The sequence below is a fragment of the Euprymna scolopes genome, chromosome 18 (genome assembly GCF_053919585.1).
Source record: "Euprymna scolopes isolate OS-2025 chromosome 18, ASM5391958v1, whole genome shotgun sequence".
NCBI lineage: Eukaryota > Metazoa > Mollusca > Cephalopoda > Sepiida > Sepiolidae > Euprymna > Euprymna scolopes.
In genome coordinates, this window is record NC_136499.1 from 128,351,019 (window position 1) to 128,376,018 (window position 25,000).

The 25,000-nt window shown below is 32.3% G+C and overlaps 1 protein-coding gene across 1 annotated transcript in view; it reads right to left on the reverse strand.

Annotated features, from left to right (window-relative positions):
- The window catches only part of LOC145297818 (uncharacterized), a 174,820-nt gene that overhangs the window by 45,357 nt on the left and 104,463 nt on the right, over nt 1-25,000 (reverse strand). Inside the window, exon 7 of the mRNA XM_080144129.1 lies at nt 8,358-8,440. Coding sequence (XP_080000255.1) covers nt 8,358-8,440 — 83 coding nt within the window. The remainder of the gene's footprint in view (nt 1-8,357; nt 8,441-25,000) is intronic.

Below are 25,000 nucleotides of genomic sequence, written 5' to 3' on the forward strand. Positions count from 1 at the left end.
TTTGTTGAACACGCCATGGGGAGATAATTCCATGTAAAGCGCCGACACTCCCTCCCCATCTTTAATACTAGCTTTTCTTCCTAAAAATCGAACCTTTTGCTCGGTATCATAAAAAAAATTTTTTTTTTTTTTTTACACCGAAAAAACAAACTACTTGATGAAATTAAGTGAATTTTTTTTTCCGGAGAACTTCGTTTCATAACGGATACGTACAATATAACCTTTTTTTCGATATTTTCATTTTTTAATGTCTTGATTAAACTGTAACCAAGTACCAAAAATTTTAAATAAAAAAAAATAAAAATAAAATGGAAATAATGAATCAACTTAATTCTAACAATTTTTTCACTCAACATTGAAATTAAAATAAATAATAAATTTAGAAAAATGAACAGATTTACAACAGCAAATCTTATTTTAAATTTTATATACGGATGATAACAATTTTCCACTTTTTTAAATGATGGTTTTAATCATAGCAAGACGTATTAAATGGGGACTTTTAAAAAAAGAGAAAAAAATTTGCTTGAGATGCGTGTCCAACACTGTCTTTTGTCACCGATCACTTCTTTAAACAAACAAAAAAAACTTTAATCACAAATATCTGTGCGGATTCATGCTAAAATTTTCTTATAAGTCGTACACAGTGGATGTAAGGATGAGTTGAGGTTTATTTCTTTGATTTTTTTTTTTTTTAATTTATTTATTTTACCCCCTTACAAAGCATATCGCCACTTGGACATAAGGGGCTACTATTTGGGGCTATGTCTAGGAAAGATTAACAAGATATTTGTTTATGTTACATTTAAACTTCTACATATAAGTACAGCCAGAGAAACAGGCAGCAGAAAAGGGAATTCCAAAGTCTAGCTGTTCGAGGGAAGAAATTATTAAAATAGAAAGCTTTCTGGCAACTATAACTGTATTTCAGTCCATCGGAGCGTTTGAATAAAAGCATTTTTTACATCCATTTGATGTATTTTTAAATTGTATTGAGCGGCAAATTGCAATATAATTCTAATTGTCGTTAAATTTGTTGTTGGTGAAAATATGGCGAAATATTCCACTCCAGAAATTTGTGAAAGACCTTTTCCAACCAAATTACACATCTCATCCTAATGTTTTCCCCAAAAGTTCTTTTCCCAACAAAAAGATTTTTTTTTTATTGATTGCAGACATTGAACAAAAGCTCAAATATTAAAGTCACCCCCTCCCAAAAAAAAAACAGTTATTTTCTTGATGAAAAAATAGATATTCATTCGACGTAACAATGTATGTGCACATGTCATTACTGGTTCATTATACATTCATAAGATATTATGTATATACTTATTGTCTACATATTTATTTCAATAGTGCTCAATAAATCCCCCCTCGACAAACTTTCACAAGAAACACTCGTCTAGCTGAAAACACTATCGATAATTCTCCCCACTCTTTATCTGTGCCTAAACCTAAACGTAGATTCCATGAACAAAGCTTCTTTCTTAGAACTGCACGCCTATGGAATTGTCTTCCATTTTCCTGCTTTCGGGCTGACTATAATATGGTTGTCTTCAAGTCTAACGTAAACAAGTTCTTGATGAGCCGTTTAATATAAGTTAACAAATTTACTGAATTTCCATTACTAACGATTACTATATTGTCCAATTTCTACTGTACACTCTTTAACCCTTATCCTCGAGTGGCCTCTTGGCCTTGATAATGTGGTGATTCCTGTGTAAAAAAAAAAAAAGAAAAAAAAATATGTAGAGCTTAGCGCTAGTATTGATATACTTATAGCAAGTAAGCTACAACACAGAACTGTCCACTACCAATAGAATTTGTCGGCTAAATTAGACATTTAGCTTAAATACGTAATTTAACCCGACAAATTCCCTCAGGAATGAAACAAACGGTTTTGTGTTGTAGTTCACTTGCTATTTATATAAACATATATGCATATATGTTTACATCTATCCACACAATGAGAGGAGTTAAATCACAGATTAATTAATCTTATAAAATCTTGTTGCGAGGAAATATTTTGATAGAAGATAATCCCAGCCCAATAAAATAGCTCAATATACAAGATAGAGCTACATTTTGTTAAAAATTTAAATCCATTTCTTGCGTTTGATCATCTTTAATTGATGTACTTTTCTATGTTCTTTTAAAAATATTTTATAACTAATTTTCAAAATTAGATTTATTGTTATTTATAATGTATTTCTTGTATTCAAACAAACTTTTTGGTTTAAAATATCTGTATTTTTATTTCACAGAATTTAGCTATAAATTCTATAATATATATATTAGACAAATATTACATAATCGCTACACTAAACATGTTTTGGACAATTAGTTGGCAAGTGCCAAAAGTCCTCATCAGGCGACATAATAAAGCTTATATGTCACTGAAGGGATCTGCTTCTCAAATGTAAGAATTGAAATATATTTTTTTTTATAAAAATAAAATGTTAAATTTAAAAGGGGGGGGGGAGTAGATTAAATGACATTTTGGACTCCAAACATAGAAAGCGAGAGGGGAAAAGAGAATGTCAAGACTTAATAGTTCCGTTTTTCTGTTCTTTCCTTTTTCTTTTCCTTTTTATTCCTTCTTTTTGTCCTAAGACTTGACATTCTCTTTCACCCTATTGCTTTCTATGTTTGGAGACTAAAATGTCACTTAACCTACCACCCCTCCCTTTTAAATTTAACATTTTATTTTTATTAAAAATTATATATATATATATATATATATATATATATATATTTAAAGGAGATTAGAACAATAGTCTAAAGAGCTGAGTGTATTTCAATGTAACAGTGAAATTACTAGTTTAATTAAAATACAGGAAAGAGAATGTGCTCGTTGTAATTTAGATATATAATAAGCTCGATAGGTAAATATCCTAGAGCTAATTCAATATTAAGTAATGTGATTGATAATTTAAAAATCAAATTATAATTAAATTAAAAATCCGTTTCATAAGAAGGAACAACAACAAAATCAATTTTGTTGTTGTTCCTTCTTATGAAACGAATTTTTAATTTAATTATAATTTGATTTTTAAATTTTAAATTATCAATCACATTACTTAATATATATATATATATATATATATATATATATATATATATATATATATATATATATATATATATATATATATATATATATATTTAATTTCTTACATTTCAGAAGCAAACGTCTTCAGTGACACACAAGCTTTCTTACATCACCAGACAAGGACTTTTGGTTGTTGCCAACCAATTGTCCAAAACATTAGCATATTCAGTGTAGCAACAATGTAATTAATATTTGTCTATATAAATAAAAATATTATATTTTGCTCTTTTTTATTGAGCACTCTGAATATGTTTTAATTCATGAGTTTTCCCTTTTACCTTAAACTTGGTGTGTGTATATATAAATAAATAAATTTGCAAAGATAAATAACTATCTCTATATTAGAACCTATAGAGACAATAAAACTTAATATACTAAATGGAGTAATTAAAAAAAAAATTGCTAAAAATAAAAATTAAATAAATTACAATATTTATGAATCAATCAAAAATTCAACAAACGAATTATGATGAAAAAAAAATATAAGGCTTACCCATGAATTTTCAGAGATAGACTCTTTTCATCAGAGGATACAACTGAGTACAACATGTATTACTAGTTAGCGTAAATATTTGAATACATATTGTTAATAAACCATTATAATATCACAATTATATTTATATAACATTCATATTATTTTATTGGTTGTATGGGTACGTCTTACACATGTTTCATTGAATGGTATAGATTGACTAAACAACTCATCAGAGACCCATATAAATAAGTTGTATTTATTTGGATTGATTGAAAAGAATTAAAGGTTGAAAAGAAAATAAAGTTCCGTTAAAGTAATAAGAGTAAAAACAAAAAAATTTATTAAATCCTTACTTATAGAGTACTAGCGAGGGGTACCCGGCGTTGCCCGGGTGTTTTTCGGGGTATGTGAAAAAAAACCCGAAAATGTGAAAAAAAAAAAAAACAGGTGCCCGTGAAAAAAAAATGAAGCCTTCACGACGCGCAGTTGGAAAATAGTAAAGTGTTTAAAAAATAACAGGTATTCAGCAGTTAGCATTTTGTGCGGGACAGTTTTTAATGAGATGAATAAATCGGTTTGTTTGTTTTTAAAAACCCGCTCCCTGTTTATTAGGAGGAGCGAAATGAAAGCTACAGTCTGATATGACGAAGTCGACATTGAACAAACGTTACTTCGCTCTCTTGGGACAACTGGCTTTCGGCCTGTGATTAGAGTCGAGTTTCGCTTTTTTTTTATACCGAAAACCGAATGTAACGCGTGCCGATGTGGGAAATGTGGAATAATTAACGTTTGAAAGTCAATAAAATTAAATAGACAGGCGAGCTCCTTGGGTAACTCTGAGATATTACAATTTATAGATGATATAAAAAGTTTTAAGAAGTTGTGAACCGAGCAAGCGCTTCTCTGAAAGAAGCCTTTTGTGGACATCGAGGAAAAGCGTACATACATACATTTTCGCTTTTATATATATATATATAGATTTAAAGATCTATATACGGTACAATTACATTGATACCGGTTCTGGCCAGATCACCAAAGTTGAGCAATGTTGAGTCTGACCAGTACCAGATGGGTGACCATTTGGGAAAGCAGGACGCTGTATGCACCGCAAGGTAAAAATACCAGGTTGGGAAACTGGTGCGGTCTATCCTTTTCTCGAGGGTAGACGGGCCTCTCTTAAACCGTGGTAGGCAACCCATCTAGTGATGGCGTCATAATAAAAAATACCATCAAGCATCAAGTATTTCTAGCCATTAGAAAAAAACGTGGAAGATTCTGCAGAATTTGTTCTTGTTTTTACAAGGTGGTCACCACTTATCAAGGCCCGGAAGCCACTCAGGGATAAGGGTTATTCTAAATACAGTACGTTAGTGTGGATATTTAGAATGTCTACTTAAGGGGGCGGTTCATCAGGAATTTGTTTACGTTGGACTTGAAGACATCCAAGTTGTAGTCAGGAGGGAAGCAGACAGACGGAACAGAGTTCCACAGGCGTGCAGTTCTAAGAAAGAAGCTTTGTTCATGGAATCTACGTTTTGATTTAGGCATAGATAAAGAGTGGGCAAAGTATTTGACAGTGGATTCAACTAGACGGGTGTTTTTTGTAAAAGATTGGGGAGGGGGGACCAGAGATTGGAGTTCAGACGAGCACCTGCTATGGAAATAACGATAAAACAAAGATAGGCTTGCAACGTCTCTTCTGTGGGAGAGAGGTTGCAGGGAAGAGAAAAGGGCATCCTCCACTAAGCCACGAAGGCAGGATAGGCTGTTTCTAGCAGATCCTGCCCAGATATGGCAGCAGTATTCCATCCTTGGACGTACTTGGCTTTTATTTCTAAAATTTTACACATTTAATTTTTAAAGAAAGGGCACCAGAATTTAGTTAATAGATCATAGGTAATTTTTTTCTTAAAATACTGACGATAAAAAAAAATTAAATTTAATCATATTAGATTTGCAAACAGAATATCACATTAAAAGAATAATCTGAATCTAAATAAACCAGAAAAAATTATGTGGCGTACAAACCTATCGTAAACAATTTCTACAACGATAAACGTTTATCTTTAAATAAAATAAAAATACAAAAATATCCATAAAATATATATAATTTTTATAATTGGAGAAAAAATGGACATTTTCGTATTACTCGACTAGCTACAACCACTATATATGATTTTCCCCACTCTCTATCTGTGCCTAAATGTAAATGCAGATTCCATAAACAGAGCTTCTTTCCCAGAACTGCCTGCTTGTGGAACACAGTACTGCTGGCTTGCTTCTCAGCTGAATATAACATGGTAGCCTTCAAATCAAATGTAAACAAATTCCTCTTAGGTTGGCCTGATAAATAATCAAATTCTACCCAATTTACATCATTTAGGATTACTTCACTAACACCTTTACATTCATTAACCCTTATCCTCGAGTGGCCTTCGGGCCTTGATAAGTGATGATCCCCCCAAATAAACAAACAAAAAAAAATGCTTCAAACTAATTTTATTAATAGTCAGTTAAATAAGAGGATATTCAATATTTTCACAATATAGTCGAGTATTTTTTGTGAAAGTTTGGAAAGCAGAGACTATAGATTGGAGTTCAGACGAGCACATACCACGAAAATAGCAATAGAGCAGAGACAGGCTGGCGACGTCTCTTGTGTGGGAAAGAGGTTGCAGGGAAGAGAAAAGAGCATCACCTACCAGGTTTCGAAGCCGGGTTTGAACTCGGTCAAGGCAGAATAGGTTGTGCCGAGCAACTCCTGCCCAGATGTGGCAACAGTCCTTCGTTGTAGGGCAAACCTGGCTCTTATGCAGATAGAGGATCATATCGAGATACCTACTGGAGCGGTAGAGTGATCCAACTATCTTTCCAGCAACCTGGGCAACAGATTTGATGTACGTGTTCCATTTCAGATCAGGAGTGAATGTCAGTCCCAGTAGCTTGACAAGACATAGAGCTTCCCTAAGACGAGAGCGATTCACTTCAATTGAGATGTGATAGGAATCAGAGCGATAATGAAAAAAAAGAAGCTTGGTTTTCTATACATTAAAATTAACCAGCCACCTTTTTCCCCATTGCACCACGTTCTCAAGATCAGAAGAGAGAGAATCAGAAAGATCTGGGTCATTGATGACCTTTGCAGTGTTGCCATAGATTGTAGTGTCGTCTGCATAAATGATTTAAGAATGTGATTTGGGAGATCATTGATGAAGATCAGGGTTGGACCCAGGATGGAGTCAAATAAAATAGCTCAATAGAAAAGACAGAGCAAAGTAAGCATTGTAAGATTTATATTAAAATTTTGTGCAGAAAAAATAAATTTTTAAACAAAAATTTATTATTTGAAACAAGGAATACAAAAATAATTTATTTAATCCATTTCCTTAATCCATGGATTTTTAATGCATGGCTCATCTCTTTGCATATATATATATATATATATATAATTTAAAGGAGATTAGAATAATAGTCTAAAGAGCTAAGTGTATTTTAATGTAATAGTGAAATTACTAGTTTAATTAAAATACAGGAAATGCTCGTTGTAATTTAGATATATAATAAGCTCGATAGTTAAATGTCGTAGAGCTAATTCAATATTAAGTAATGTGATTTATAATTTAAAATTTAAAAAAGATTTTTAAATTTAAAAATCAAATTTTAATTAAATTAAAAATCAGTTTCATAAGAAGGAACAACAACAAAATCAATTATCAGATAATTGACTTTGTTGTTGTTCCTTCTTATGAAACTGATTTTTAATTTAATTAAAATTTGATTTTTAAATTTTAAAAATCTTTTTTAAATTTTTAAATTATAAATCACATTACTTAATATATACATATATATATATATGTATGTATATATATATATATATATGTATGTATATATATATATGACTACTTCATTTAATTACATAAATTAATATACGAAAATATAATTTTATGCGTTAATTTTCAGCATTTACTTCAACAGGGCTCAATACGTAGGTAGAGCTAGGTAGTAAGTTATAAAAATATATATGACAAGTTTAATTGCGATATATATTTTTATGACATATATATATATATATATATATATATATATATATATATATATATATTTTAAACTTATTATTACAAGCATAAAAGTCAGTTATCTATATACATGCTTATTTCAGAGTTTATTCCTCATCAGTATAGCTAGACTTAGTTGACAAGGATTGAACTCGCCACTAGTCGATAAGTAGTCTAGTGTTTTACCATGAGACCACAGAGCCTGATTAATTTTTTATGTTTGATTTTTATTTATTTTTTGATTAGTGATTTTGTAGTATATATATATATATATATATATATATATCGTCACACTAAAATTAGGGTAACTGGAGCAATCCATGAACAGAAATGGTCTTCAAGATCAGTGTTTTGAGCAACCGGATCAACCTTGATTACGACCGATCCATTTATTGTTATCATCCACTGTATCCGACTTATTAAAGTGATCAAAAAATAAAAAAATTCAACAATTATTTTTAAAAGATGGTCAAAATTGAGTGATCGGTGACAACATATTAAACACACACACACAAATATACACATGCACACAAACATACACACGCACACACGCATCTATTTCCATCCACACACTAAAAACAGGGACAAACACAAGTGTACATACACGCATATATATATACATAGTTATATGTGTGTATGTATTAAAAAAAAAAAAAAAAAAAGAAATTCAAACATTATAGGGTCAACTGAAGATAATAGGGACATAGTTAATAACCTGCTTCCCATTGATGGTCACAAAATGTTCCTTGCAAACTTCATCAACACTGTCTTCGCTGTCGAACGTCAAAAACCCAAAGCCTACATCAAAGCAATCAACCAAAAGGTGTTGTCATCTAATTTGAATTTTTAAACATTTTTTTTTCTTCAAGATGGTGGCAAAACACTGGCAAAAAAAAAAATTTGATTTCTTGCTTGCACTGACCTTTTTTCGGGGGTCATATGTTTACAAACAACAACAACAAAAAAAAACAAATAGCAAAAAAAAAAAATAAATGACAAAAAAACGAAATATGAGTTTAATCTAAAAAAAAAAATAAAATAAAAAAATAACCTGTTTTTAATGATTAATAGATAGAAATCGATTTGATTGTATAAAAATTATATTTGCTTTTTGTACTGAACTTACGATAATGTCATCTGGCTTTTTGTACTGAACATTTAGAATGAAAAAGTCCTAGCACAAGCACTATATATATATATATATATATATATATATATATATATATATATATATACCAAACTCATGTTAGTTTTTGGTCCACACACTTGAAACTTTATATATAATGGAGATTTTTGGGGAACAAATTCAATTTGGTTTTTAGTTATTAAAATAACAGCTAAAGATCAAAATTTTTTAAATTAAACTTGGCAGGCATAAGTCAACTAAACCTGTTACTTCTACGCATGCACAAATATACATTTATCCGTGAAAGTCGTTTCATTTTTAATGTTTTCTTATCAATCTGTCAATAACTCAAACATTAATAACTAAGATTGGAATGCTGTTTTGGTTTTGATTCTAGCTGAGAGCTTTATGTTGCGAGAAAAACAGTTGCATTTGCGAGTTTTCAAAGTGATGACTAGAAATAATAAAACGATTATCTTTTGTCGATTGTGTTTGGTTTTTTCCAAAGTTAATTATTGAGTAAAAAAATGTCTTTTCAATCTTTATTTTTTTTTTGAAAATGAACAAACTCAAATTATTTAAGCAATAAAAGATTACTAAAACAATATAGTTGTTTAAAACAAAGGCCATTAAAAAAAAAATATCTGATGAAATTTAAATGTTTATACGTTCAAGTGTCAACATAAAATACAGTGAATATTTAGGATTACACTTATTAAAGATAAATATATATATATATATATATATATATATATATATATATATATTTATATATGGTTGCCTTATAGAGGTATAGGATACTGTCAGGCGTAAGTAGTTTTCTAGCACGGTAGAGGGAGCCAATCTTCCTTGCAGCAGCCTTGGCAATGTTCTCAATGTATCTATTCCAGTTCATATTCCCTGTAAACGTTAGGCCGAGGAGTTTAAAAGAAGTACTTTCAGGTAATGTGTTCTTGGCCATTGCTATTGGTGGCAGAGAAGGTTTCTTGTAGTTATTGAAGGAAACAAGCTTAGTCTTAGCAGCAACCATTTTTGTCCCCATTCCACTACGGATTGGAGGTCATCCTCTAGCGTTTCTGCCATTTCCTTGGATAAATTGAATAAAAAAAATTAAAAAAAAAAAAAAAAAAAATTATTTACATACACCGAGAAATCTTTATGATGTACATATTTGTCACGGAACGAAGATGTCATATTCTAAAAATCACGTGGGTTTGGCAAGTCAACGAAAATATTTAGTTTTCGAAGGCTAACTAAAGATTAATTTGTAAAGTCCTGTTCTTTTAACTTTACTGATTGAATATGTTTTTATTTCATATGAATACTAGTGTGAACACAAGCAAAGCATAATTGTTTTATTTTTATATGGTGGGTAAATTCTAGTTTAGAATAAAATTTGAATTCGAATGAATAACTTAAAAAAAAATAAAGTTAAAAAAAAAAATCAACAAAATGAATTATAATTTTGTTTTTTTTTTAAATTTCAGAAATGAAAGAAAGATTTAAAACATTCTTTCAGGTAAATAATTTGAAGAAATCTAAGAACTATGAAAGAACGTTGATTGTCACTGTGCCACTATTTCATCTGTACACAAATGTTGGCAGGAGAAGTGAATGACTTTAATAAAGACATGAATGTAATTTGGCAGGAGGAATGGAGTGATACAAATGATTTAAAAGAAAAAAAGAAAGTCTACTATGACATCACGATGCCACTGCATTTTAAAAGCAGAGCATTTATGAGATTTCGATACTAAAGTTAATAAAAATCAAACTACCTTTGTAATGTATGAATCTCTACAAAGGAATATCACAACATTAGTGACACGATATTATTCAATCAATTGGAATTCATCATCGAGATGAGTTTTATTCATTCGTTTATTGCGGACTATTATCCTCATCTTGGTTGTTGTTTTATGACGTTTCGGCCAACTATTCCTCTGGCCTTCGTCAGGTGGTAACCATGACGGGATAGGAACACCGAATCTCCTAACTGTATCCTCAGCAATTTGGGGGTTTTTTATCCTTAAGAAAAAATCTATTTCATTTCATGTTTATTTTAAATTAAAAAAAAAAAAATTTAATTCATTTTTTTAATTTTTAATCTTTTCTAAAAAAAAAAAAAAAAAAAATAGACAAATGTATAAAAAAAAAAAAAAATGACAAATTTATTGACTGATGTAAAAAAAACAAAAAAAACTTTTGTCCCGATTTTGTAGTTATTTATTGTTTTATAATTAAAACCGTGCAGATCTGATATGCTTTCCTCATGCACAGTGGATGATGTCATTCATTAAAACAGAGAAGGGGATAACCTTGCACAGTGGATGACGTCATTAATCCATAGTTGTCGTCTCACCACGTTTTGGCCAATTAAGCTTCTTTGATTAAAGACCCAACCATGGAAGATCAGATAATAAATAATCGTGGATTCATAAGACCAAAAATATCCAACATTGATCGCTCTTTGGGGTCCGTGGCGCAGTGGATAGAGACGTTGAATCTCTACGGTTCCAGGTGAGCATTGTCTGAAGAACAAAGCTTCTTTCTTAGAACTGCACGCCTGTGGAACTCTGTTCCGTCTGCCTGCTTCCCACCAGACTACAACTTGGATGTGTTAAAGTCCAACATTAACAAGTTCCTGATGAACCGCCCCCTAAAGTAAACACTTCATCAAATCTCCACACTAACGTAATGTACTTGCAATAACCCTTATCCCTGAGTGGCTTCCAGGCCTTGATAAGTGGTGATCACTGTAAAAAAAAAAAAAAAAAAAAAAAAAAAAAAAAGATAGCAGTTTCAATTCTACTCAAAGTCGGCCAGAAGCTTACTTGGCCAAAATGTGGTGAGACAACAACAACTATGGAAGGCAGTAATTGCTGAGGATACAGTTATAAGACTCAGCATTCCTATCCCATCGCGGTTACCACTTAGTTGGGTGAAACGTTGCGAAACAAGTAAAAGATGAGGCTAACTGTCTGTAATAAATAAAATGAGGCTAACTGTCTGTAATAAATAAAATGAGGATAACTGTCTGTAATAAATAAAATGAGGATAACTGTCTGTAATAAATAAAATGAGGATAACTGTCTGTAATAAATAAAATGAGGCTAACTGTCTGTAATAAATAAAATGAGGATAACTGTCTGTAATAAATAAAATGAGGATAACTGTCTGTAATAAATAAAATGAGGATAACTGTCTGTAATAAATAAAATGAGGATAACTGTCTGTAATAAATAAAATGAGGATAACTGTCTGTAATAAATAAAATGAGGATAACTGTCTGTAATAAATAAAATGAGGATAACTGTCTGTAATAAATAAAATGAGGATAACTGTCTGTAATAAATAAAATGAGGATAACTGTCTGTAATAAATAAAATGAGGATAACTGTCTGTAATAAATAAAATGAGGATAACTGTCTGTAATAAATAAAATGAGGATAACTGTCTGTAATAAATAAAATGAGGATAACTGTCTGTAATAAATAAAATGAGGATAACTGTCTGTAATAAATAAAATGAGGATAACTGTCTGTAATAAATAAAATGAGGATAACTGTCTGTAATAAATAAAATGAGGATAACTGTCTGTAATAAATAAAATGAGGATAACTGTCTGTAATAAATAAAATGAGGATAACTGTCTGCAATAAATAAAATGAGGATAACTGTCTGCAATAAATAAAATGAGGATAACTGTCTGCAATAAATAAAATGAGGATAACTGTCTGTAATAAATAAAATGAGGATAACTGTCTGCAATAAATAAATGCTTACAGACACTATTTTATTAATTTCCTTTTTTTTTTCGAAAACTAAATTAAATTTTTTTTAACCCTTTATTGCTAGAAATTTTTTTCTGCAATAAATTTTTTAATCATGAAACCGATACGTGACAAAAGTTAGCATGCAACTGACGCACGAACATAAACAAACCCCTCATTCACTTGTTGAACCATGCATAGACCTGTACTGACATGCTATAAGAGTGAGAAATATTTTCTATAAAGGTGTTTGTTTTTGTTTTTTTTAAAAAGGTGACTAAAGTATAATTTGTCCGTTAAGGGTTAATTATATAAAGGAAAAAAACAAATTTATTGACGAATGTAATTTTTATTTTCTATTAAAATAAAATTACATCAGTCAATAAATTTGTCATTTTTTTTTTTATATACATTTGTCTAATTTGGTTCTTTTTGAGGAAAGATTAAAAATTAAAAAAATGAATTAAAAATTTTATTTTTTAATTTAAAATAAACATGAAATGAAAAATATTTTTTTCTTAAGGATAAAATTATAAAATTTAGAATTTTTTTAAATTTAAATTCATAAAATAAAATGAGGAAAACAATTAAATAACAAATAATACTGTTTTTTATATTTATGAGTTAACACTTATAAAGGCTAAAGGCTACTTGAGAAAAACGGTTAATGAAATGTATAAATGATGAAGAATATTATGAAAGGATTGAAAACTGATGGATAGAAAGAAAAATGTCACGTAAAATAAACCATTAAAACAATGTGAAAAATGAGCAGTGCAAGCAAAGACGGGGAAGGGGTTGTCAAACCGAAAACAATGATAAAATATATGAAACCTGTCTCCTCTCATTCCGAGGGGAAGGGCTGAGGAGAAGTGTTGAAAAGGTCGAGATGCAACATTTTTCTGCGACTCGGGTGCGAGTTAATGCCACTGTTTATTATTTCAGCTCGTTGAGTGCAAAGGACACGATAAAAATGTTGCTTTCGTAGCTTTTTAAAATCAGGAGATGAGCAAGCAAGTTGGAGGGGGGTATCATTTTTTTTCTTTTTGCCAGTGACACACACCAAAAAAAAAAAAAAAAAAAAAAAAAACCGCCTTCTACTCAGCTACGGCTTGTACCTATTAAATAGAAATACTAAGAAAAGAACATGCTCAATACATCTTAATATTAAAATAAGAAAACAATGAAACAGAAAAAAGAAAATGTTTTAAAACAGAAAATCATTAAAACATAGAAATATGTATATTTGGTAAAAATAAAAAAAAATAAAAACATTTCATTGTAAATGCTCTTCGATAATGTCGGATCTTAATTTTAAAAAGCAATAATGTTTTGGTCATTTAAAAAAAAAAAACAAATGGAAATTTAAATCCAAACATAACGAATTGTTTGTTCAAATTTAAAAATGTTCAACTGGTATTTCGAGAAAAATGGAATAGTTTTAAAATATTTTAATGGAATGTGTTCTGATGAACTCGTTTCACTTGTACCCCCCGCCCTCGATGTACATTTCCTCGACAAATTGGCCTTCGGGCCAAGAAAAAAAAAAAAAAATGCATACACAAACACACAGACAACTGTTTATTAATTGTAAATATGGTTTTAATTCTTAAACGCTGGGGATTTATTAGATTAAGATCCATAGAGTGAATGAGGTATTTTGGTAAATGTTGCCAGTCAAGAGTAAGACTCCAAAGTCTACATTTATTACTTTTTAATCACTTTAGTCACAAAGACCCTGAACCCTTCCCCTCCCCAATTTCTTGTAGGGCCTTGTGCCTAATTTTGTTGTTCAAAAATCTTTTGTTTTTTACTTAATTGTATTTTCAAAATTTTTAAAAAAGTAATAAAATATATAAACAAGATCAAAGTGTAGTATCTGTTCCGGCAGATACTGCACTTAAGATGATTTGTACCAGTCAATGGAGGGGAAACCCTCTATACTGGGACAATTATTATTTTTGGTAACCAGAGTGCCCCCTTTTTGCCTACTTTTAGGGGAGCTGGTTTTTACCTCACATTAAAAACGGCCTTGTGCCTAATTTGCTCAGTGGGGGAGCAAATAAATACCATCTGTTCCGGCAGATACTGCAAGCAAAGACCATATGTGGGGGGCGACATCACATATAAGACCTTGGTCAATGTAGGGGCAACCCTTCATACCAATTGTCACTATCCAGCTCCCCTACTCCCCGGGGAGTTGGTCCCCATTTTCCCTTCACTCCTCACATTAAAAATCGGCCTTGTGCCTAATTTGCTCAGTGGGGGAGCAAATAAATACCATCTGTTCCGGCAGATACTGCAAGCTATGACTAGCTATGACTAGCAAAGACCAGATGTGGGGGCAACCCCACATGCCTGACCATTAACCAGCTCCCATTTCCCACCTCTCGGGAGCTGGTCCCCTTTTTCCCTTCCCCCTCCCTTCACTCCTCACATTAAAAATTGGCCTTGTGCCTAATTTGCTCGGTGGGGGAGCAAATAAATACCATCTGTTCTTCAGATGCTACACTTCAATTTCTTGTTCTCTGTCAGTGGAGGAGAAATCCTTTACGACTGAGACAATTTTTATTTTTGTTCTTTTTCTCCACGTTAAAAAACGACGCTGGTGTCTAACACTGTCCCGTGAGGAGACATTTTAAATAGGAACAAACCCGCTTAGCAATAAGATCTCGCCCCTTCACTGTTGATGTCCCTAAATGCCAGAAAGCTTTCTATTCTAATAGTTTCTTCCATCGAACAGCTAGACTTTGGAATGCCTGCTTCCCTGGCTGTACTGATATGCAGAAGTTTAAATGTAATGTAAACAAATATCTTGTTAATCTTTCCTAAACATAGATTAGTAAGTAGCACTTACGTCCAAGCGGTGATATGCTTTGTAAGGAAGAGGGTGAACATGAGTAAAAAAAAACAACTTTTGTCCCGATTTTGTCGCTATTTATTGTTATATAATTAAAAGCGTGCAGATCTGATATGTTTATTATCTTGTCCTCATGCACAGTCGATGATGTCATTCATTAAAACAGAGGAGGGGATAACCTTGCACAGTGGATGACGTCATTAAAGAATAAAAAAATATAACAAAATAGAGACGCAATGATGAACGTGTAAGGTATGACGCAACGAAATCATGTCAGAGCAGAGGGCAGAGATCCTTTACGATGTTTTATTTAGACGTACTGCGACCCAACGGGCCACGGGTTGTCTATTAAGAAAAACATTTAAATCCTAGAGGGTCGCATATGCTACTATAACTTTTTGCACATCTTGCTTGTCACCGTGCACACCAGATGACATCACAACTGGCACATAATGTAAAGGAGGAATGATAAGAGGAACAGTGGATGGATATGAATGGCATAAGGAAAGAGGAGGAATAGAGACAGGGAAAGAGGAGGAGCAGAGACAGGTAAAGAGGAGGAGGAAGAGGAATAGAGATAGGGGAGGGAAGGAGGAGGAAAAGAGAGGGAAAGAGAGATAAGGAAAGAGGAGGAGAGGAGGAGGAGGAATAGAAGAAGGAGGAGGGGAAAAGAGAATTCTTTGTATTTTTCTTACTTTCATTCTGACCAAAGTATCTCTCCATAGAAAGTAATACTTAGGAGGTAGGAGTATAATTCACTCAGTCAAAAAACTGTACTAACACTCCCCCCGCCCATGATTCACTGAGAAACCTACTTCGTCAGTTCCACTTTTCAAAACGAAAGAAGACAGTCATTGTTTCATTGGTTCCGTGATATTATCTTTCACCATTACCGACTTCCCCATTTAATTCTTATTTTCCAGACATTTTGATTGGCTGCTCTGTTACAGTTCTTTCGATACTGAATCATTATATTTGCCAAACGATTACAAAATCAATTTACTAAATAAAATGGCGTCCACTCATACATGATTACATAAAAACAGCAGTTGTTTCACATGCCACAAATTTTTTTAACTAGTAGCGGTTCAATATTTACATTGAATCATACATAATTACTACCGACAGACACTGTATTTAATATTAACTTTTAAAGCATTGTTTTAACTACACGCAAGAATTATTTTGCCTCCACAATCAGGTTGAATCGAAAACAATCCGTTATTCTAAAATACGCTTCTACGTTCTTACAGTTGGGTAAACTCCCGCCAATACCACCCACTCCTTTTATTTCCTCTCACTATAATAATGAGCTAATATTTGCAGAGTACCCAGACGCTGGCTGAAATACCTTTGTTATGATATTGTGGAGGGAACTAAGTACTATGGTATGTGTCAAATGCACAGTTAAAAATTAGGAATTAATAGAGGTTTGTCACCAGAATACCACATTTACTCTAAGTTTTCTTTCCAAGGATGGAATACTGTTGTCATATCTGGGCAGGAGCTGCTAAAATCAGCCTATCCTACCTTGACAGAGTACAAAATAGACTTCGTGGCTTAGTGGGGGATGCCCTTTTCTCTACCCTGCAACCTCTCTCCCACAGAAGAGACGTTGCGAGCCTATCCTTGTTTTATCGTTATTTCCATGGCAGGTGCTCGTCTGAACTCCAATCTCTGGTCCTCCCTCGCCAATCTTTCACGAAAAACACCCGTCTAGCTGAATCCACTGTGAAAAATTTCCCCCACTCTATATCTGTGACCAAATCAAGACGTGGATTCCATAAACAAAGCTTCTTTCTTAGAACTGCATGCCTGTGGAACTCTGTTCCGTCTGCCTGCTTCCCACCGGACTACAACTTGGATGTCTTCAAGTTCAACGTCAACAAATTCCTAATGAACTGCCCCCTTAAGTAAACACTTCATCAAATCTCCACACTAACGTAATGTACTTGCAATAACCCTTATCCCTGAGTGGCTTTCGGGCCTTGATAAGTGGTGATCACTGTGTAAAAAAAAGAAAAAAAAAAGAAAAAAGAAACTACTAAGCTGATCTGGATAAAATTTGACCTTGTTATTATAAGGTGCAGCAAATTAAGTATTATGGTATCTGTGCGATGAACAATTAGGAATTAATAAGGATTAATAGGGATTAGTATGTAAGTTCCAATTTTTCCTAGAAACTACTGGGCCGATCTGGATGAAATTTTGCATGGATCTTTGTGACAATAATGTGCAACAAACTACCTATGATATCCATTCGATACGCAGTTAGGGATTAATAAAGATTAATTAGGGATTAGTATTTAATGCAAAAAATGAGTACATATTTAACCACCAATTTGGCAGAAAACACCTATTCTAATTCAACGGGCTATAACTTTTGCTCATTTTTAATGGGCAAAATGTTTAGTTTTGTTTAAAATAAACTATTCCGATCTTTATATTCTGCCCCTTTTTTTTACGTTTAACCATTAATTAACAGATAGAAACAGGAGTGACAAAAAGAGTATAAAATAAGAGCGAGATGGGAGAGGGCAAACAAGATACTATGAGGGAGGGTGAAAATGATAGACACTTAGTAAGAAATAGGTAAATTAGTAAGCTAATTTCAAATTACAGAATAATTGAAATGGAATCTGCTTCCCCCTCCCAACACAATTCAATCCCGAATTAAAGAATATTTTAACATGTATTTTGTGTAATTAATGCAAGAAAAAACCTTAGGAAAACAAACGTTGATTAACTCAGATTTAGTATAATAACAGATATTTTGTATTGGTTGTATAATTCGGATTATTGATCTCATCTTTGCATGTTATCTTCACCACGTTTTTGATGATGTAACTTCCGACCTTCGTCAAAACTAGTTTTTTTTTTTTTTTGTTTTGTTTTTACAAAGGAGTCACCACTTACCAAGACTCTAAAGCCACTCGAGGATAAGGTTAATGAATGTAAGGTGGTAGTGTAATAATCGTTAATGGTGCAGATTGTGTAAAATTTGGATTATTTAAAGGGGATGGTTCAACAAGAACTTGTTTACATTGGATTTGAAGGCCACCATGTTGTAATCGACTGGGAAGCAGGTCAGTGGAACAGTGTTCCACGGGTGGGCAGTTCTAGGAAAGAAGCTTTGTTGATGGAATCTGCGTTTAGATTTAGGCTATTCAGATAGAGAGTGGGGGAAATTGTTGATAGTGGTTGTAGCTAGTTGAGTGTTTTTTTTGTGAAAGTTTGGAAGGGGGGGGGCATAGATTGAAGCTCAGATGACCACTTGCCGTGAAAAAAACAATGGAGTAGAGACAGGCTTGTAACGTCAATCCGTGGGGAAAGTGGTTGCAAGGAAGAGAACAGGTATCACTTACTAGATTTCGAAGCCGGTTTTGTTTGTGAAAACATTGCAAGAATAGCATTCAAAATGAGATCAATAGTCTGAATGATACAAAATATCAATCCTCATCTCAAAAATTCTGGAAAACTTAGGATATTCAGAAAATCTTGACGTAACATGTGAGTGGCCAAAGGTTTTTTTTGTTTGTTTTTTTTTTGTTTTTTTTTACAAAAAATAAACCTCCTTTTGATTTGGTTGAAAAAAAAAAAAAAAAAAGAGGTTAAATAAATGCCAGCAAATGATGAAAGAAACTAATTAAGCCATCTTGTTTTTAATCTTAATAAAATCTGCTCCAGTGTAAACTTCCGGTTACAAAAAATAACTTTCACAAAATGTCTGTAAAATCATTTACACATTAGATAAAGGCAGTAAATATGAATATATTATCGCGAAAGCTAAAATACTTCAAGATTTTTTTATATTTCAATATTAATCATTTTTTTCTTTTTTTTTTAACATCTCAATATTTACAGAATTTATTTTATCATCTCAATATTTATAAAAAAAAAAATTATTTTAACATCTCAACATAAAAAAAAATTCTATAAATATTGAAATGTTAATATTTATAGAATTTTTTTATTTAGAGATGTTAAAATAAAAAATTCTGTAAATATTAACATCTCAATATTTACAGAATTTATTTTATCATCTCAATATTTAAAAAAAAAAATTATTTTAACATCTCAATATTTAAAAAAAAAAAATTATTTTAACATCTCAATATTTAAAAAAAAAAAATTATTTTAACATCTCAATATTTAAAAAAAAAAAAATTATTTTATCATCTCAATATTTAAAAAAAAAAAATTATTTTATCATCTCAATATTTAAAAAAAAAATTATTTTATCATCTCAATATTTAAAAAAAAAAAAAAATTATTTTAACATCTCAATATTTAAAAAAAAAAAAATTAATTTATCATCTCAATATTGAATTGTGTTACTATGTAATTCTTTACATGACCTGCAACCTTTCTCCCACAGAAGAGACGTTGCGAGCCTGTCTGTTTTATCGTTATTTCTATGGCAAGTGCTCGTCTGAGCTCCATTCTCTGGTCCCCCCTCGCCAATCTTTCACAAAAAACACCAGACTAGCTGAAACCACTGTCAATAATTTTCCCCACTCTTTATCTGTGCCTAAATCAAAACGTAGATTCCATGAACAAAGATTCTTTCTTAGAACTGCACGGCTGTGGAACTCTCTGCCACTTGCCTGCCCCCCCTCCCGAATTCAACTTGGATGTCTTCAAGTCCAACATAAACAAATTCCTGATGAACCGCCCCCTTAAGTAATGACACTTTATCAAATCTCCAATACTAACTATTACTATGATACTATCCCAGTGATTACTGTACACACAATAACCCTTATCCCCGAGTGGCTCCTGGGCCTTGATAAGTGGTGACCCCCATGTAAAAAAAAAAAAAAAATGACATAAAATTTTATTTTATCATTCATTATTTATTGAAATAAAAAATCTAACATAAAATAAAAACATTTTAAAATATCTTATGTTAAAATAGTTTAATCATGAAATTAAATCCACCACAATGCATTTTCGTTTCTTCATTAACATGTCTGCTATCTTAATCTTTTGATAATAGTTGAAAAATAAAATGAATTACTTTGTGACTGTGAAATAGAAAGTGATTATATATATATATATATATATATATATATATATATATATATATATATATATACTAGTATTTCACCCCGGCATTGCCCGGGTGTTTGGAGGTGCATGTTGAGTAAAAAAAAAAAAAGAAAAAAAAACTGGTAGTAGGAAGGTAGGCTCGAACCAAACAACAGAAAAAAACGTGACGTCTTTGCTGTTACGGCCACCTCCAAACCGGAATTGATGTAGTTTTAAATTAATTTGGCATAAAACACTTATTCTAATTCAACGGGCTATAACTTTTGCTCATTTTTAATGGGCAAAATGTTTAGTTTCGTTTAAAATAAACTATTCCGATCTTTATATTCTGCCCCTTTTTTTTACGTTTAACCATTAATTAACAGATAGAAACAGGAGTGACAAAAAGAGTATAAAATAAGAGCGAGATGGGAGAGGGCAAACAAGATACTATGAGGGAGGGTGAAAGTGATAGACACTTAGTAAGAAATAGGTAAATTAGTAAGCTAATTGCAAATTACAGTTGATTAGAATAATTGAAATGGAATCTGCTTCCCCCTCCCAACACAATTCAATCCCGAATTAAAGAATATTTTAACATGTATTTTGTGTAATTAATGCAAGAAAAAACCTTAGGAAAACAAACGTTGATTAACTCAGATTTAGTATAATAACAGATATTTTGTATTGGTTGTATAATTCGGATTATTGATCTCATCTTTGCATGTTATTTTCACCATGTTTTTGATGTGTTTTAAATTAAGGCTAGAAAATCGAAAGGAGAGGATGACTTTCAAAAATATCAGCGAAAAAAGCGACCCCCTCCCCCCTGTAAAAAAGTGCCCAGTTGAAGGTGAAGATATTAATGTTTTTAGCCAATTTTTCGATATTTGTCGTCTGAAAGGTTGAACTTCAAAACGATACTGATTTTGTAAAAATCAGTCGCCTCTGTCAAAAGTTTAAGGCAGACATGCAAACATACATACATACATTTATATATTGGTAACTAAAAATTTTCGACCCAAACCAATTAAAAAGCTTGCACTATCTCTGAATACCCTTTATGCAAAATTTCAAATGTTTAGACCAGAAATTGTCAAAGTAATTTGGTAGAGACTGCAGAGGTCAAATTTTTTTTTTTTAAACTTTGACCCTTATTATGACCCCTTAACATTTATTGTTTTGGGCTCAAATCAAGTTATTAAGTTAGATCCATGTCCAAGGAACCTATATCTAAAATTTCAAGTGCGTAGACCCAAAATTGTTGGAGGAGTTTGGAAGAGTTCTCAAAGGTCAAATCGTTGAACTTTGGCCCCTTAACAGCAGAATTTCTGGCCGAAAACGGATTACAAAGATTTTCCCAAATCTCAGTAACCGGTATATTAAATTTTAAGTATGTAGACTGAAAAGAGTTATTGCACAGGGAAATGTACACAGACAGACAGACGGACACTTTCACCTTTATAGATATAGATATATATATATATATATATATATATATATACACACACACACTTATTTATATTCAAATTAACAATTTTTAATGTTACTACACGATCATGACAATGTTTCGGTCAGTTAAATAACTAATGACCTCATCAGACAAGTCAAGCCTCTTCTTTTAAAAAGGTAAAATCCAAAAAAAATGCACGAATATTGCAATTTAAAAAGTCGCATGGTTACGCATGAAAAACCAAAGAAGAGGAAGAGAAAAGGGGGGGGGATATGGGTTTACATAAACAGCCAAGCTTAAGTTGATAAACTGTTAGAACACTAGTTTCCCTTCTAATGCTAAGAGGAGAAAGAGGTTAGCTCCTCAATTAAAAAAAACTTTTTCACACATAATATTATTCAGAAAAGGTGGCTGGGGGGGGGGGGGTCAGTAAAGATATTTAACGTTAAATATTTAATTTTTTAAATAAATATTTAATCTTTTATTCATCCAATGGTAACATTCATGTTTTTAGGGATTTTTTTGTTTTTGGGGTTTTTTTTGTTTTTTGTTTTTTTTAATCAGAATTAATATGAATTACTCTTAGATATGAATTTTATTTCGATTATAAATTAACTCACTAATGAAATTACAATTTTTTATAATCTGCGGAAGCAATCTAAACTAAACTGGTTCCCCCACCAGACTTGTTTGGTGGGGAGGGCGGCTAGTCTCCCTGAAGGATTAAAAACAAGACCTTCCAAAGGGCGAATGAACTCTTTTTCTGAGTCAACGGCCAACTAGCACCGTGTATATTTGTGTGTGTGTATATGTATTGGGGTAGAGAGGGCTCCCGTAAGCCGTGGTGAAGGCAACCTTTCTAGGAGAAGCAAATCTCTGATTTAAAAAACCATAAAGCGGAAGACCAGTACCCGCATTAAGCTGGTATGCAGTTTAATTTTTTGCTGGCTATCTTACTCTTGCTTGTTGCTGGATCTCAACATTTTGAACCGAGAGAGAGACTTAGCTGTCGTACAAAGCTAAGACTCTGTAACATCATATTTGTATAGATACTCCCTCAGACATTTGGGCTCATGGATTTTAAATGTCTGAGGGAGTGGCACTCGTCTGAAAGACGTTGCAATCATCATCATGTATGTATGTATGTATGTATGTATGCATGCATACATGTATGTATGTATGCATGCATGCATGCATGTATGTATGTATGCATGCATACATACATACATACATACATGTATGCATGTATGTATGTATGTCTCACAAAAATTTTCAACAGAGGCAATGGATTTTCAAAAGATTGGTATCATTTTGAAGCTCCACCCTTCGGACAACAAATATCAAAAAGTTGGCCAAAAACATTATTTCCTTCACCTTCAACTGGGCTATTTTCTACAGGGAGGAGTCGCTTTTTTTGCTAATATTTTCTAAAGTGATCACCTCTTTTCGATTGTCTAACCTTAATTTAAGTCACTTCCAGTTTTTTGTGATGTATGCAACAGCAAAAAGTCGGGGGTTTTTTCACTTTTTTTTCCTCCTTCGCAGTATGGGTTCGAGCCTGCCTGCCTGCCTATTACCTTTTTTTTTTGTGTGCTCAACACACACCTCCAAGCACCCAGGCTAGTTTAATAAGAAATTCCATTTAATCTTGCTACAATATTTCATTTAATTTCAACCAATCAGAAATTTCATTTAATCTTGCTACAATATTTCAACCAATCAGAAATTTCATTTAATCTTGCTATAATATTTCAACCAATCAGAAATTTCATTTAATCTTGCTACAATATTTCAACCAATCAGAAGGCACTCCATGGTTCCGACTCCTTACAGGTTCGTTAATAACAACTCTCATACACTGCACAGGTTTCCTCTTTCATTAATGTTTCAAAATGGTTAAAACAAAGAAATTGACTAATGATATGCGCCAGGAAATTATAGCAAGGCATACAGGGGTATAGGAAGATATCTTCAGAACTAAATTTGGTGGCGAGTACAGTTGGAGTTGCCATGAGAAAGTGGAAAACAATGGGTCGTAATACTAAGCATCTTCTAAGAAATGGTCGATCACATCAATTAAACAATGTTACTGCTCGTTAAATTTGCTCGTAATGTGAAGAAAGAACATTTCTGACTCATTCAGAAATTCACAACGATTTGCAGGAAGCAGGTATTGAAGCAAGTCAAGAGATCGTACAAGCCTTTATTCTAGATCACAGAGAAGGTTTTTCTTTTACGGCATATCAACCCTTTTCAGGTTATTTAATGCCAAATCCAGTGATTTTGAAGAAAAAGTTTTTAATAGAAGATTTTTTTTTTTTCAAGTCAGTTTCTATTTAACCCGTAGTTGGGACCCTAACAGGTACTACCACTCCAGGTCAGAATGGACCTGGGAGCAATAGCAATTAAAAGGTGGCTCCACACTCCCCAAAACCCGCAAGTTGGGGCCTCACCATCGGATTAGTTTAAGGTCATATCCAGGACCTAGATCACCGAGAACGACTCCATTGTTGAGTCCTAGACACGTGAAAGATCGTTTGAAATTTGTTTATAAATATCAAATGTGAATCGGATGATTTCTAGAAGAAAGTGATTTGGTCAGCTGAAATAAGAATTAAGATTTCCATAAAAAAATATGCTGCAGATGGAGGGAAAAGGGCACAGATTTTAAATCATCTAATACCATCCCCACCGTAAAATTTAGAGGTGGAAATGTAATTATTTGGGGCTGCTTTTTTTGCAAATGGAGTTGGAAGAATGGAAATCATAGAAAGGAAAATGAATGCAGCAAAAGACACAATGATTTTGTCAACGCATCTGTTCAAGAGTGCCGCAGTTTTAGAATTAGGCCGTGACTTTATCTTCCAGCAAGACAATGATCCCAAGCACACGACTAAAATAACTATGAAATGGGTTAAGGATAATGGGATTAGTGTTCTACAGTGGCCTGTCACACAACCTAAATCCTATTGAAAATCTGTGGAAAACTTTGAAGTTAAGGGTACATCAAAGGATCCCAAGAATATCAAAGAATTGGAGAAAGCTTGCAAAGAAGAATGGTTAAAACTACCAGCAAGTGCTTGTAAGAAACGAGTAGGCAGTTATGAACGGGTTT